At 30.4% G+C, this 14091-nt stretch overlaps 1 protein-coding gene across 1 annotated transcript; it reads right to left on the reverse strand.

The window, feature by feature from the left end:
- Positions 1 to 9378: 9378 nt before the first annotated feature.
- On the reverse strand, positions 9379 to 12454 carry LOC114379424 (protein CUP-SHAPED COTYLEDON 2-like). Its single transcript, XM_028338075.1, has 3 exons — positions 11653 to 12454; positions 11247 to 11530; positions 9379 to 10607 (listed from the first exon to the last, which is right to left on the reverse strand). Exons 1-3 carry the CDS (start codon positions 11813 to 11815, stop codon positions 10023 to 10025), a joined length of 1032 nt encoding a protein of 343 aa, XP_028193876.1. The 5' UTR covers positions 11816 to 12454; the 3' UTR covers positions 9379 to 10022.
- Positions 12455 to 14091: the final 1637 nt, after the last annotated feature.

A 14091-nucleotide genomic window follows, 5' to 3' on the forward strand; every position in this document is an offset into this window, starting at 1 on the left:
CAAGTCAGGGACGAGTGAACAAAAAAATAATGTCAAAATTTATGATTAGTTAAATTAGTCAAGTTTACTTAAATCTTAAAAACCCCTTTTATAGACGTGAGGATTGGATCTTTGATCTCAATCTCCCTCATTTGATAGCATAATTAGGAATATATATGATTTTATCTTATTTTTATCCTATTAATAAAAAAAGCTTTATAATTATAGGAATATTTTTATCTTTCCAATAGAAAATAAAATTTTTCTATTACCTTAACTTTTCACCGTCTAATAAATAATAATAGACTTTTTCTATTTCTTGAATTATCTAGTAAGTCTAATGAAAAAAAAAATAAGAGATGTACTTAGTTGATCATCGAGTACACAGAGGTTTATCAAATCCAAATAATATAATATTTAAATTTAATTAATTATTTATTTTATTTTCAAACTATTTTATTTGAATAAATCAATTTACTTAAAACTGCATTAATTGATATTTTAAATGTAATTATAAATAATCAAACATGAATCTAAACACACACTTCATTTGGATGTTACTTAGATGCTCTAGACACATTTTTTAGACACTTGAGTTTTGCAACATAATTTTAAGTTGTGCTTTTGAGAACAATTTCAAAAACTGGAAAAATAAAAATAAAATCTAATTAGCAATTCCTTCCTAACATTTTTTTCTATAATTTTATCTAATTTATACATGAAAGATCAACAGCATCCCATTACAGGGGCTAGGAGTACTACTTTTATTTATATAATATAATAATAATATAGCTATATATAACTACTAAAATCCAGTTCCATAATTCACCACAAGACAGGGATGGATATAGAAGTATATCTAAGGAGACATAATTTCTTTTGATATAATTATTTAAATAGAAATTTAGAAAAATATTTATTATTAATTTTAAAGATAAAATTAGATATATAATTTATTACTAAAAATTTAAATAAATATTGACTCAAAAATATATTTTCTTATATACATAATGTTTTCCTTGGATCCGTCCCTGTCCACAAGGATGGGAAGAGGAAAAAAAGAAAGATTGAAAATTGAACTATAGTACATCAGTAAAGTAAAAATCTCAAAGAAATTCTGTCATTTGTCAAGTTAAACCAAACAATATGAGAATAAAAAATGGACCAGCAGAGGCCAAGTAGCAAGTACAAAGCCACCTCAGTTTTTGAAGGTCATGATTCCCTTGTGTTTGTATAAGTTCCAAACCCAAGCTTTTGGCGTTTGGCCTTTAGCACATGCATGTTATTCCTCCTTGCCTTATATTTCAGAGCCATTACAAGGTGGAGGAGACCAAAACATTGGAAAGCAGTGAGAGAGACTATGAGACCTCAAATAATTGTGAAGAAAGTATCCATAACACCAAACCAAAATGATTATATTATATTATTGTATTTGTGTAGTACTCAAGTAGGGTACACCGCGTGCCATGCCATTTCCATGCACACGCAGCTGGCGTAACACTTTCTTTGTCCATAACTGACTCTTAACAACAACAAACAAACACACCCCATAACTGGTGAAAAAGATATACTCATTGCATTCCTCCCCAATCATGCACAGGATCACATAATACCCCATTCAATTTTTCAACCTTAATGTACCTCAAAGTCCAATTTCATCATCACCATCGTTATGATGATCCTCTCCTATTGCATCCAGTCACACCCCATTCGCTTGGCTAGCCCTATAAGTACATAGGCACCATCATGATTATAGTTATTGGTGCCTGTCTGCACCAATGGTTAGAAACTGAGAACAATGTTTGATTCGTTGTTGGTAAATAAGAAGCCACTGCCTCAGTTGAAAGCTAAGCATTCATCAGGTGTTTCAACTTAAAAACAAAAATAGCCCTTTATTGTTCTTCTAAGAAGGAAAAAAAGAGTAATAATACATACATTCTTCTATTTTAAATATTCTATTAATATTTTTCATTTTTGTTTATCTCTTTCTAGATGTAAGATAACATATCAGTGTTCATTAAATATTTTTTGAAAAAAAAATATTAAAATAGAATGTACTAATAAGTTGTGTTCTGTTTTTTAGTACTATTAAAATATGAATCAATAGAATAAGTGCATGTTTCCTTTCACTTTAGATTTCTCAAAAATATTCTTAACGCGATTTTAAATAAATTTTCATGTATGTTTAGTTTTATTTGAAGAATTGATTTATGTCCATAATTAATTTTGAGTTAAATATTTTTTAGACGTATATTCACATACTAAGAACGACGGGATTACCCATTTCATTTTGGGATGAGGGCAGAATCATATCATTTAAGCCTTTTTTTCATGCTTTTTTTGAAAATTTGGAGAAAATTACAATTTTTGTGTTGGTAAGTTGTTCTTTTTTTTATTGAATTTCACTATTAACTTGCTGTTATAACCAAAAAAACCCAAACATAAATCACATAATCATACCCTTAAAATCAATTTTAATAAAAAATAATTTTGCCAAGGCTTATTCAAATACGTACACACTAATGATGATCAATGTTCGCTACAATTCTCTACTTAATTAGCATCTATCCGATTCAGTAAAACATTTATAAAGTACAGTTAATCATTATTACATATTTAAATTATTCATAACTATATGGGACATCTTTAAAAGTAGTTAAAATATGACGAGTTTATTAAAATATATCAGTTAATTTTGTCTTAAAGTTATTAACTGTGTTGAATGGATATTGCGAGGAGGATTCCAAACAGTACGGAAATTCGTACTCTGAATCAATATGACACAAAAATATATGTTTCCTTGTGAGATGTTAGCTAGTCGAATAGGCGAAAGAGAAAGGTAAAAATAAATAAACAAAATGGACTTCATCATCTTCACTTTGAATTAAAAAGCAATTTTGATCTCTTTAATACTTTTTCACTTGTTACTACTTTTACTACCTGATTACTAACAATGACGCAATTAAGAGACATCATAAGTTATGGCAATGACATATATATATACCTTATTCCCAACAACATTAATTGAATATTGCTTTGCCATACTAATGCCACACGCCCCATTTTTTCAATGTGGCTTTTTATGTAACTTTCCATTTTCATGCTAGTATTTGGCTGGCATCATCTGCTTCACCCACACTTGCAATAATTTTAGCTGTTACAATCTTCACAATAGGACAATAGAGAGGGGGCCAGGGTAAACTTTCATGCATGTTTGAATGGATCGATGGATGAAAAGGCTTCAAGATATTGTTGGCTATTCTCAAGGGTCCTCTTCACTACCTGCTCTAAGGTTAAACCTTACCAAAAAAATAATAATAATTAAAAAAAAGTTACAATGTTAATAGGAGGTGCATTAAATTTGGAGTAAAATGACCTGTGATGACAGGTTTTTTACCGGAAGAAAAAATAAATAAATAAAAATGACCTGAGCTGAAATCTGAAAATTCAGATTTGAGTTGCAGCAGAAGAATGGTGACGAAGGAGTTGAAGAAAGGTTGGGATTTGACTATGGAGGAGTTAAAGAAAGGAAAAAATAAAATAAAAAAATATATTAAAAATAACAGGCTCATTCTAGTTTCCTTTCTTGAATCTCAGCCACGGAATATTTTAGTAATATATCCTACGGTCAATTCTTGTCCCTCATGGGTGACAAAGTAACCTCACGGATTCGTATTAGACACCACCTTAAATTTGTCCCTCCCACAACTAGGTATAAACTATATAGTACACACCAAGTCCAAAATTAGACTAAGAACCCCCACGTGAAAATGAACCAAAGACACTCCTCAAGCCATCCCTGTGTACCTCACCCTCTACAACTACCTATTAAATGTAACAAAAAACAAAATAACGAGAAACATTTCTCCTTGCTAAAAGCAAGCTAATGAGAAAGGGAGGATATTTTAGACCATGATGATGTATTTACAATTAGACAAATACAAACAGGTGACTTAAGAATATTAGTTAAAAAACTTAAAAGTAAAAATATTTTATTTAGAGATGAAAAATTATATCGTCCATTATCTTTTTTATATTTTCTTATGATTTATATAATAAATATTTTTTTTATTTTAGTTTCTTGATCAATGCTTTAAGAAGACCATTAAAATTAAATTAATAACTATTTAAGATGTGCTTGGATTTAAGATGGGAGGATCCAAAAGTATATATGTGTAAGTGAAAATGAGTTTCAAATTATGTTTGATTATTCCTAAAAATATGTTTACTAGAATTTAGTTTGAAAATTCAATTTAAGAAAAGTAACTATTAGGATACTTTTACAAACTTCAATCTAAACATGCATACTTTATAATGCTTTCACTTTTGAAGTACTTTATTTGAGGATGAGTGCCCAATAAATATTTTGTGTTTATGGCCCTTTAGGCTTTGTTAAGTTTAATTGATTTACTCAGAAACTTGCTAGAGAGCTTAATTAGTTCAAATTTTGAAAAAACTTAGGACCTTTCGTGATCAGGAATGTTATTCCTAAAAATATTTAAAAACACATTTGGTTAGATTTGAGCATTTTTAGGAATATTTTTAAAAAAATTTAGACAATCAAAAGGTTGGATAAAAGTTATAATTAGATTAGATAATAATTAACATGTCCTATTCTTACAACAATAATACAACTTTTTCACCCGTAGTTATAAGAATGAGAATGAAGTAAATTATGATATTATTATGTTTTTTGAAAATAGAAAATACTAGAAAAAAAATTTCAAAACTCACAAGATACATGAGAATATTACATTTCCAAATTCATATGTTCATAACTGAATTTTTAATCCGTGAAAAAGTACATTTAAAACGATATTTAAAAACTTATGGGAATCATAGGTAAAAGTAAAAACTGAGGGGCATTGTAATTTTCCACCGTATACCCCATATGAAATTTTATTCCGTTACAATAAATAATCTTAATTTTTGTTTCGGGACTTACGTGAAAAACAATCATCAATGTCGGTTCATCATTGCACATCATAAGAGTTGTGGCATGTATGGAAAACCAACAGCCAGCCATAGCAACTTCGGATTGTCTCGGCTTCAACATACATAACGCACGTTTTATGAAATGAAAAAGCATTCCATGACGTCACAAAAAACGTACACGATTGTAGATAAAAATAAAATAAAATAAAACTATATATTTAAGAGGTGAAAGTAAAATGAAAGTTTCAAAAAAATTGTGACATGCATCACAAAATGAGGTGAATAACAATGAAATATACATTAAAAAAAAAAAAACTAAGAGGAACGGTTGTTTTTTACGTTGGCAAAATTAGCCCTCAAAGCCCCTCTTGAATTTCCAGCTCCACCCTCTTAAAAAATCGAGACTATGTGCTCACTGTTATATGGTATATAATCGTTTATGCCTTTAATTTTTAAAAATGTTTTCTGAAAGACATAATCGATTATATGTCATTAATTTTTTTAAATAGGTTTCTTAATAAAAAAATAACAATCATTATTTTTGTTGGGGATAAAATGAAAATTTTATTAATGATTAAAATATTTTTTCTTTTCTTATTTTCATAATCACTTTAATTCAAATATTTTATCTTTTTTACACTTTTTCATATCAATCAAATAACCTTACTTTTTCCTCTTTTCAATGATTTTCATTATTCACACTTTTTATTCCTTTTCTTATCTCTCTTTCAAACACAATGTCAAGGAAAGTATTCAATTTCTTAAATTGAGATTTTCAACTTATCCCAAAATTATTTTGGTGATTATCGGTTCAAAATGTTCTTATGAACATGTATATTTTACAAAGGAAAAAACTTAAATACATAACCATAAGTTATGTTGTTCTCCAATTAAATTTGATGTTTCTCCTTAGTAATATACCATAACATTTAATAAATTCCTTTGTTTTGCATACGAGAGAGGTGAAACTCAAAATCTGACTCGAGAACAACACCTACAATAACTATGATAATGTATCTTAAGTCTTATCCTTTTACAAAATGCTTAAAACACTTAAAATTCTCACTTCTTTAAACGGTTGACATAAATAAATGGGGCCTTGGCATCATAGGACGAACTCGCGTTTCTTCTTAATGGTTTATTCGAAATGGAATCTTGGCAAGAAATTGCTTTAATGGAATCTTAAGTGAAATCTGAGTGAAGGACTTTAATAATTATTTATGTACTGCGTTTGTTGAAGCCTTGAAGGTGCATTTATATTTTGTATGCGTATTCAGATTAATTTATTTCGTTTTCCTTTTGACTTAAAAGATTTCATTTATGGGTTTAATTTTCATGCATCCTTGAGTATAAATTATTTAATACTGTCAATTAATTAAAAAAATATCATAATATAATTTTTAAATTAATTATTATAAAAGTCAACAATTTGAATGATAATTTATAATTGAATAATACTGTAACCCTTACGCATAATTAATCTATCTAAATTTATTTAGTATTTATTTATTATATTCATGAAACACATGGATGATACACATGCGGAAACATTTGAATCGAATTAAAAAATATTCTTTCTTGACATATTTAGCACAATATGGTTCATTGATTTAGAAGGAAAATGACTAAAGATGACTTGGATATAACGAGAGATGGTGATTACTCAGACACTATCCTTTCACATTATATATAAGTTATCGTACACTAAAATGTACACATCATTAAATGTACTTAAAAAAACAAGTTATTAGGCCATTGATATATAATAAAATATGAAGCACGTGTGGTGAAGTGCATGGAGTCAATAACAAGTCAATGTCCGAATGAATTTAGCTGCTTCCTCGGTAGCAATCAATGAAATTATTGTTATCAACCAGGATGGTCGAATGAGTTATATCAATACAGAGGTTATGTAGTACTATTAGTTAAATTATTGAGAGTGGGGTACATCATGTTACGCAAGGATGTCGTAGAAGCAAATGATCTTTAACCAACACAGTTCCATCAATAACTACTATCCTTATATTAAATGAACAAGGACTAGTTAGTTTATTCTTGATAATGAAAATTTTAATTGTTGGGGCTTTAGTAAATGCTGAACAAAATTCTCACCTATAGTGAATCACAAATTAAACTCCACCGTTTGGCCATCTGGATAGAGTAACTAGATCATTGATGGCTCTAGATTAATATCATTTCTTCCAGGTTCTTATCCTGACAATTTGTCATCATTGATGCAAGTTCTTTATCTTTTTGTTTTGTTTTTTTTTCATTTAATTATATTCAAAACATGGTAAAAAGTTGAATATAGACACATTTAGATTTAAACCATTGTCTGCCACATTGTATATGGACCTTTTTTTTGTCATTCTAATCAGGGAGTTTCAACATCAAGATTTACTACAATTAGAGTTCTCAACATGGATGAATTTTCTCCATAGGCGCAGGTCTTGTCTTCTCTCATTAAATGTCTCCTTTTCTTTAAGTTTATATGTATTAATTTTACAAATGAAAATCTTTATAGAAAGTATCATAAACACATTCTCTAACACATGATTGTCTCTTATTAGTTAAAAATTTATTAAAAATTATAAAATTAAATAAAAAATTATTAAATAAGTTGGGAGACCCTTAATTTTTTTTATTTTAAAAAAATTTCAACCAATAAAAAGAATGTTAACTAGAAAGTGTGATGATACTAATATCTCTCCCCTCCATAGAAAAAATAATAATGAACACAAGAATTTAGTGTGGTTCGATATCCCTTGTCTATGTTTGCGTAATCGTTTCAAAAGTATTTCATTATCACAAAAATGATTATAAGATTGTAATCCATCATATATTGTGTATTACTTTACCAAAGTATCTCACTCAATAGTTATAAGAAATTATAACATTTTCATGCAAAAATACTTTTTTTTCAACAAAGTGACTTATTTTTTAATCTCTCTTCTCACACACTTTCTTCATCTGTATATTCTCTACTAATTTTCTTCTCTCTATTTACAGTGAAGATTGTCATCAACTATAATAAATAAATTTTCTTGAAAGTTGAACAAAAACAATTTTCAATACGTCCATTCAAATAGATTTCATCTAATAAAATATAATATTTCACTTTATATTTACATCACCTAAACCTTAATAATAAAAATTCAATTTTGTACTTTATCTTTTATCTATACATTTTATAATTCATTTTATCATTTCTTCCATGTTAAATTTCAACCTGAATGGACCACTAAGAAAGAACAAGAGTGGACCAAAGAAGAGATAAATTAGTTACATGGGGGTTTGCTGACAACCAAGATGTTTTGGATTTTAATTATATGGTATTTCATACGTTTTTTTTTATTGTTTGCCTTAAAATATTTCATCTGATTAAAAAAAAAACACTTTATATTTCAACCAGTAACTGGCTCGCTTACATGCCACGCTCATATTATTTTTTTGTTATTTCAAAACTTTTGAAGATAGAATAATTCTTTCTTTTTCACCAAGTGGCTGATTTCTTTGATCCATGTCTTTCAAATTTCAATTTTACAATTCAAGTCACAGTGATAAAGTGATTATATTTAGATAATAAAAAATTGTAAACGTTTAATCAATAAATTTTTTTTCTTGATTTTTTTTCTCTATCACATTACATCATCCATCAAATCAATCATTTTATTTCTTTTTTCTCTCTCTCTCTCCATTTATAAACAATTAAGTTATAAAAAAAACAATTTTCCACTGTGCTATATGCTTTTATGGTAAAAAAATTCAACCTGGTTTACTAAAAAGCAGGGCAACTACTTTTTTGAAACTTTCACCAAGAAAATGAAATCTCCGAATTGTCATTGGGATGAGAACCCATAAGATAGAGAGGCCATGTCGGAAAGGTCCTAAAGAATAAAAAAACTCACATTTCTCACATGGTTAAATCATTAAGTTTAAAATTTTATTCAATAACTAAATCTGATGTCTGAAATATAGTTTTGAAGTTCTATACATGTCTTAAGAATATTGAGGTAGTAAGAGTTTCAAACAAAGGAAATTAAATGTTAAGATATTTGGAGGTGTAATGTTGTTCTTTGATTAAAATAAATATTAAAATTTAACTTAAAGAAACTGATTATTAAAAACTGGTAATTAAAGGTTGAGAAAGTTAAAGTGAAATTTAAACACATATTCAAAATGTAATACTTAGGAACATTATAGTATTTTTACGAATTGCGAATCAATCTTTTTACACATTAACATTGATGGCAGTAATATTACGTGAATATGAATAAATTCATCTTGAAAAAAACAGTACTTTTTTTTTGTAACAATGAATATACTTAATATCTTCATCATTCTTGTGTTGTTTGTCTGCTTTGTATATAAAAATAAAAAATACATCTAAGGTCTATCATTCTTCCCATATTTTTCTTGTTTTTGACGAAGTATACATTTTTCCTAGTTACTTACTATAGAAAATTGAAAACATTAAAATCCACGGGGATCTAAAATCTATTGCAAAGTAGGGAACGTATCTAGCATTATCGAACAAGATCCCGCACTGGAACTCCTCCTTCGATATGTTAAGCATTTAGTTAAGAGTCCACCACGTCACAAAACTGAAACATTTGCAAAGACATAAATCCTAACGGTCCACTGATGAAAGCTCTAACACAACGCAAAGATTTTCTGTAGACATAATATGGACCATAGATGAAATACTAGTATAGCTCAAAAACAACAGCCCCACAGGATCTGATACTCTTACATATTGAGCATTTACTTTCAAGATCAACACGTCAGACATTGCAACCACCTCCAAAGACATATCCTAAGTGGACCATAGCTCAAAACACACATCACATCACAAAATGCCAAAACTACCCTTACATCAAACTAGCCCTAGTAGGGTAGTAATCGGAAACAACAAAAACCAGCCTGAGTAAATTGTTCAAGCTTCACAAGGTCATTATGGAAAATAACATAACACAATAAAAAGCAACACACAATTAGGTAAAGAACAAACCTAACAAGGCCATAAAAGAAACATAACTCTAAATGTAACATCATAATCAAAGTCTAATCCTAGTAGTCAACTCTTGAAAAAGTCAACAAAAGATTGATTAGTAGCCCCACATGCAATCAAGCTCCGACACGCCCAGTGGCATGTTGGAAACACCATCATCCGGCACTGGCCAGCTGAGGAAGTCGCCGGAGACTCCGCCGGAGAAGGGAGGCGCCGCCGCCGTGGAGAAGAAGAAAGGTAGCTGAAGGTTGTCTTGTAGAGACCTCAAACTTGGAAAAGCAGAAAGACCAGCGTTTCTCTGAAACCTTGCAAAAGGGTCGGTTGCAAGAGGCTGAGAAGGTGGAAGGTCGAAGCTTGCATTGTTGAAGTTGTTGTTGGGGGAGACAACAGCTGTTGCTGCAGCTATTGTGGAGAAACAGGACACGTGCTCCTTTTTGGTGGCACTATCATAAGAACTATTGTGATGGTCGGTGAAGGTGTTGGTGGTGGTGTTGGTGTAGGGAGAAGAGTCTAGAAGAGGTGGAAGGAAAACTGAAGAGGGTGAACTTGGTTCATGGATAAGAGAGGTGGTGTTGTTAATTCTTGTCTTCTTGGAGTTAGTAGAAGCGGACATGGTGGAGCCTCCATTGGTGATCGGTGTGGTGTTACTCTTCCGAAACACACGTGATATGACCCACTCATCCTTCATTAAATCACAACCATTTCTATGTTAGTGAGAAATTGTACCACACCAACGGCTACAATAATAAGCATTAATGCATGTGGCATAAGTCATAACAGTTCATGAAGGGTTCTTGTTAAAGGAAACGCTGTATTAGAATCTTGTAAACCATATGCAAAAAAAGGAATGTTGGCTAATTAACTTGGGTTTGTGGTCCTCATCATGCAAACGTGTATTAAAAAATCCATAGAAACCAAATTAAGAATCGCTTATATGAGCCTTTGGGTAATGACCGGTGATCTAAGTTAGCAAAAAACACTTGTAGGGGATTGAGCTAAAACAAAGTAGGGAAAGGTTACTTATGGAAGGGGAACAAAATCTTAAAAGAGAAACAAAAACTTGGAAACAAGATAATGAAAGGGAAAAATCATCTCAACATTGGTAAATGAAACCTACTTATGGAAAGCTAAAAGGGAAAGCAGATTCCTACCCAACTAGAGTTATTTCACTGCAAATTTGGGGGGTGTTAAAATAAAAACGGCTCATCATGGGTTAAAAAGTACACATAGTTCAATGCTACATGAGTAGAGAAAAAGTAACACAACATAGAACATGTAGAATGACGAATGAATAAAGGAACAAAAAGAAAATGATACTAACCTCGGAGTTGCGAGAAAGGTAGTGGTAAGCAAATTTGCCTTCAAGGCGATACTCATGCATGACCCAGTTGCTTTTCTCTCCCTTTGGAGCTCTACCACGGTAGAAAACCAAGGTTTTCTTCATCCCCACCAAAGAACAAGTTTTGGAGCTGTAAATCTCTCTATCTTTCCCTGTGGCTTTCCAGTACCCAGCTTCAGTAGCCCTATTGGTTCTTAACCCAGTTGGGTACTTTCTGTCACGTAAGCTGAAGAAGTACCACTCTTTCTCTCCCATCTTAGCTTTCTCTGCCAAAAACAAAGGTTAGGTGAGGTGGAAAGTCCAAACTCTTTTTACTGCCACTATAGAAAGCCATGAATGAAAATATTAATAGCTAAAGAAAGAAAGAAAGGGTGTTAAGTGTTTTTACCAGGGAGCTCCCATGGCTCACTCTTGTTGAGATCAACTTCAGCTATGGCTCTACCTGTGAAGGTGCTGTCAAGAACCTTCTTGAGAAGGTAGTAAGTTATGAGCTCCTCATCAGTTGGGTGGAACCGAAAACCAGGTGGCAAGTGAGCTTCGGTGTGGTCCATGTGTGGTAAGAAGAGTTGTCCGTTGGAGAGAAAAAGAAGAAAGGAACACTTGAAAAAGAGAGGTGAAAATGAAAAGTGAGGGAGAATTTAATTTTTAAGCAAAAGGAGAATATTGGATATACTAATAACACTACTTCATGGCTTTTATATAGGAGGAAATGAGAGTCATGGCATGGGGAAGGGGAACAAACAAGAGGAGCAAAATAGTGAAAGAAGGTTTTATAACTTGGGTTTGTCACTCTATTTTTTTTCTAATTTCACTTTGGTGGGGTTTGGTTTGGGATTAGAGAAGAGGGTGTGGTTTATAAGGGGTGGTGAGGTCTCATGGGGATTTGATTAATCGGGTGGCAGAGAGAAAAAGGTGAAATAATAAGGTATGATATGGCTGGAAAAATCTGTGTTTTCTCTGCACTATCCTCTTCTGATAGCTGTCTCTACTCTCTGACAGGGTTCTCATCATGATCCGCATAGCTAGAGAGAGAACGAGGAGAGAGAAGAGAGAGAGAGAGGGTGATGTACGAGGGAGTGGCGATTGAGTATGCGTGCGTGCGTGAGGAAATGTGCAGGTATTCCTTTGTCAGTGAAGAAATTGTAAGAAAGGGAACAGAAAGTGTGTTCATGAGAGAGTAGTATTGCATTGCAACTAGCAAAGAAAATAATAAAAAAGGAAAAAAGGGGAAAACTTTGAAACAGAAAAAAAGAATAGAGATAAGAAAAAAAAGTAGTATTTTTTACAACAGAAAAAAAAAAGGAATAGCAAAATAGAATGCGAGATTTTTCACCATGTTATATGTATCGATAAAGCTGTTGCATATCTTCTCTGTCAGCACACTATAATCAGAAGCACCAACCATGTTTATTACACGCCAACTTCCTCACTTTTTATTTATGTATTACTTGGTACTATCTTGCTTCACCACTCTCAATTTCAACCACTCTATTAAAATTTATTCTATTTTTTTATGGCTCTGATGTCTGATTATTATTTTTTGTTCTCGCCTAATTTCGTTTGTGTTCATGAGACATGGGATCCCTTAAACAGACACATTTAAAGCACAGAAACGCAAAGTACAGATTGCGTTATTGCATTTGGTTTCTAACAACTCATGGGAGAATTCTTTTATTTTAGTTATGCTTTCACGAAATCCACTATCTGCTTTTGCAAAGTACTGTTGCTCCCAAATAACTTTATTATTAAATATTAATACATATTTTAAATATTATTTATAGGATTAATTAAATTTTTAGTTTCTTATTTTTTTCATAATATTTTTTTTAACTTTTATTCTTTTATTAATTTTTCATCATCATATTTAGTTCCTCTAAATTTTTTGGTTAAATAAGTATTTTGGTCCTCTAATTTATTATTTAAGTTTAATTTGATTCTTTAATTTTTTTAAATCGATTTAATTTCATACTTCAACCTAAATTTTAATAAATCACACTTTTGTGGTGATTCAAAATCATCATTAAATAATTTTAAATTATCACAAAATATATATTTTAAAAAAAATAATCGATTTTAAAAATTAAAGAATTAAATTGAAGAAAAAAATTAAAAGACCAAATTACTAATTTAACCAAAATAATTTGTCCATTTTTAGTATCTCATTTATTTTTATTGTTCAAAAATAATCTCAAATATAAAATAAATAAGAGACTAAAAACAAACAATAAAAGTAAATAAGATAAACTTTTTTAGAAAAACTAAAATCAGTGAAAAAATTAATCAAAAACTATAAATTATATAAAAATTTGAAAGGATTAAAAATTTAATTAATCCTTATTTATATTATTATATCATTAATATAATATATACATTAGTTAAGGATAACAAAACAGTTTTATATGGGAAGTTACAGCCACCCTTGCTGCTGATGCACCGTGACATACAGTTAGTGACATATACAAGACAAATAATAAATAAATAGTAAGTAAATAAATCTCGTCTAAAGCTACAAAAACTGAGACTACACAATAAATTGTTTTTTTTCTTTTAGCCGTAGGGGGTGTCATGGATTTTCCTGCCTCGTTTTCCGATCATATTATAGGCATCTCCTAACCTTTATTGGAATCCGTTGTTAAAATCAAAATTTTAGGTTTAAAAGTTTTTTTTTCCTCTCAGCTTTTTCTGATCATTTCTTTTCTTTGGTGAAAAAATCAATTTTTTCACTGTAAAATTCTAGAATCATGTGGGTTGGAGATTCATATTCCAAAAGAGAAATGCTCAGTAACTCTGATTTACCATGATAGTTAGCAGGATTTGCATGACATAT

This window comes from Glycine soja, chromosome 12 (genome assembly GCF_004193775.1).
Source record: "Glycine soja cultivar W05 chromosome 12, ASM419377v2, whole genome shotgun sequence".
Taxonomy (NCBI): Eukaryota; Viridiplantae; Streptophyta; class Magnoliopsida; order Fabales; family Fabaceae; genus Glycine; species Glycine soja.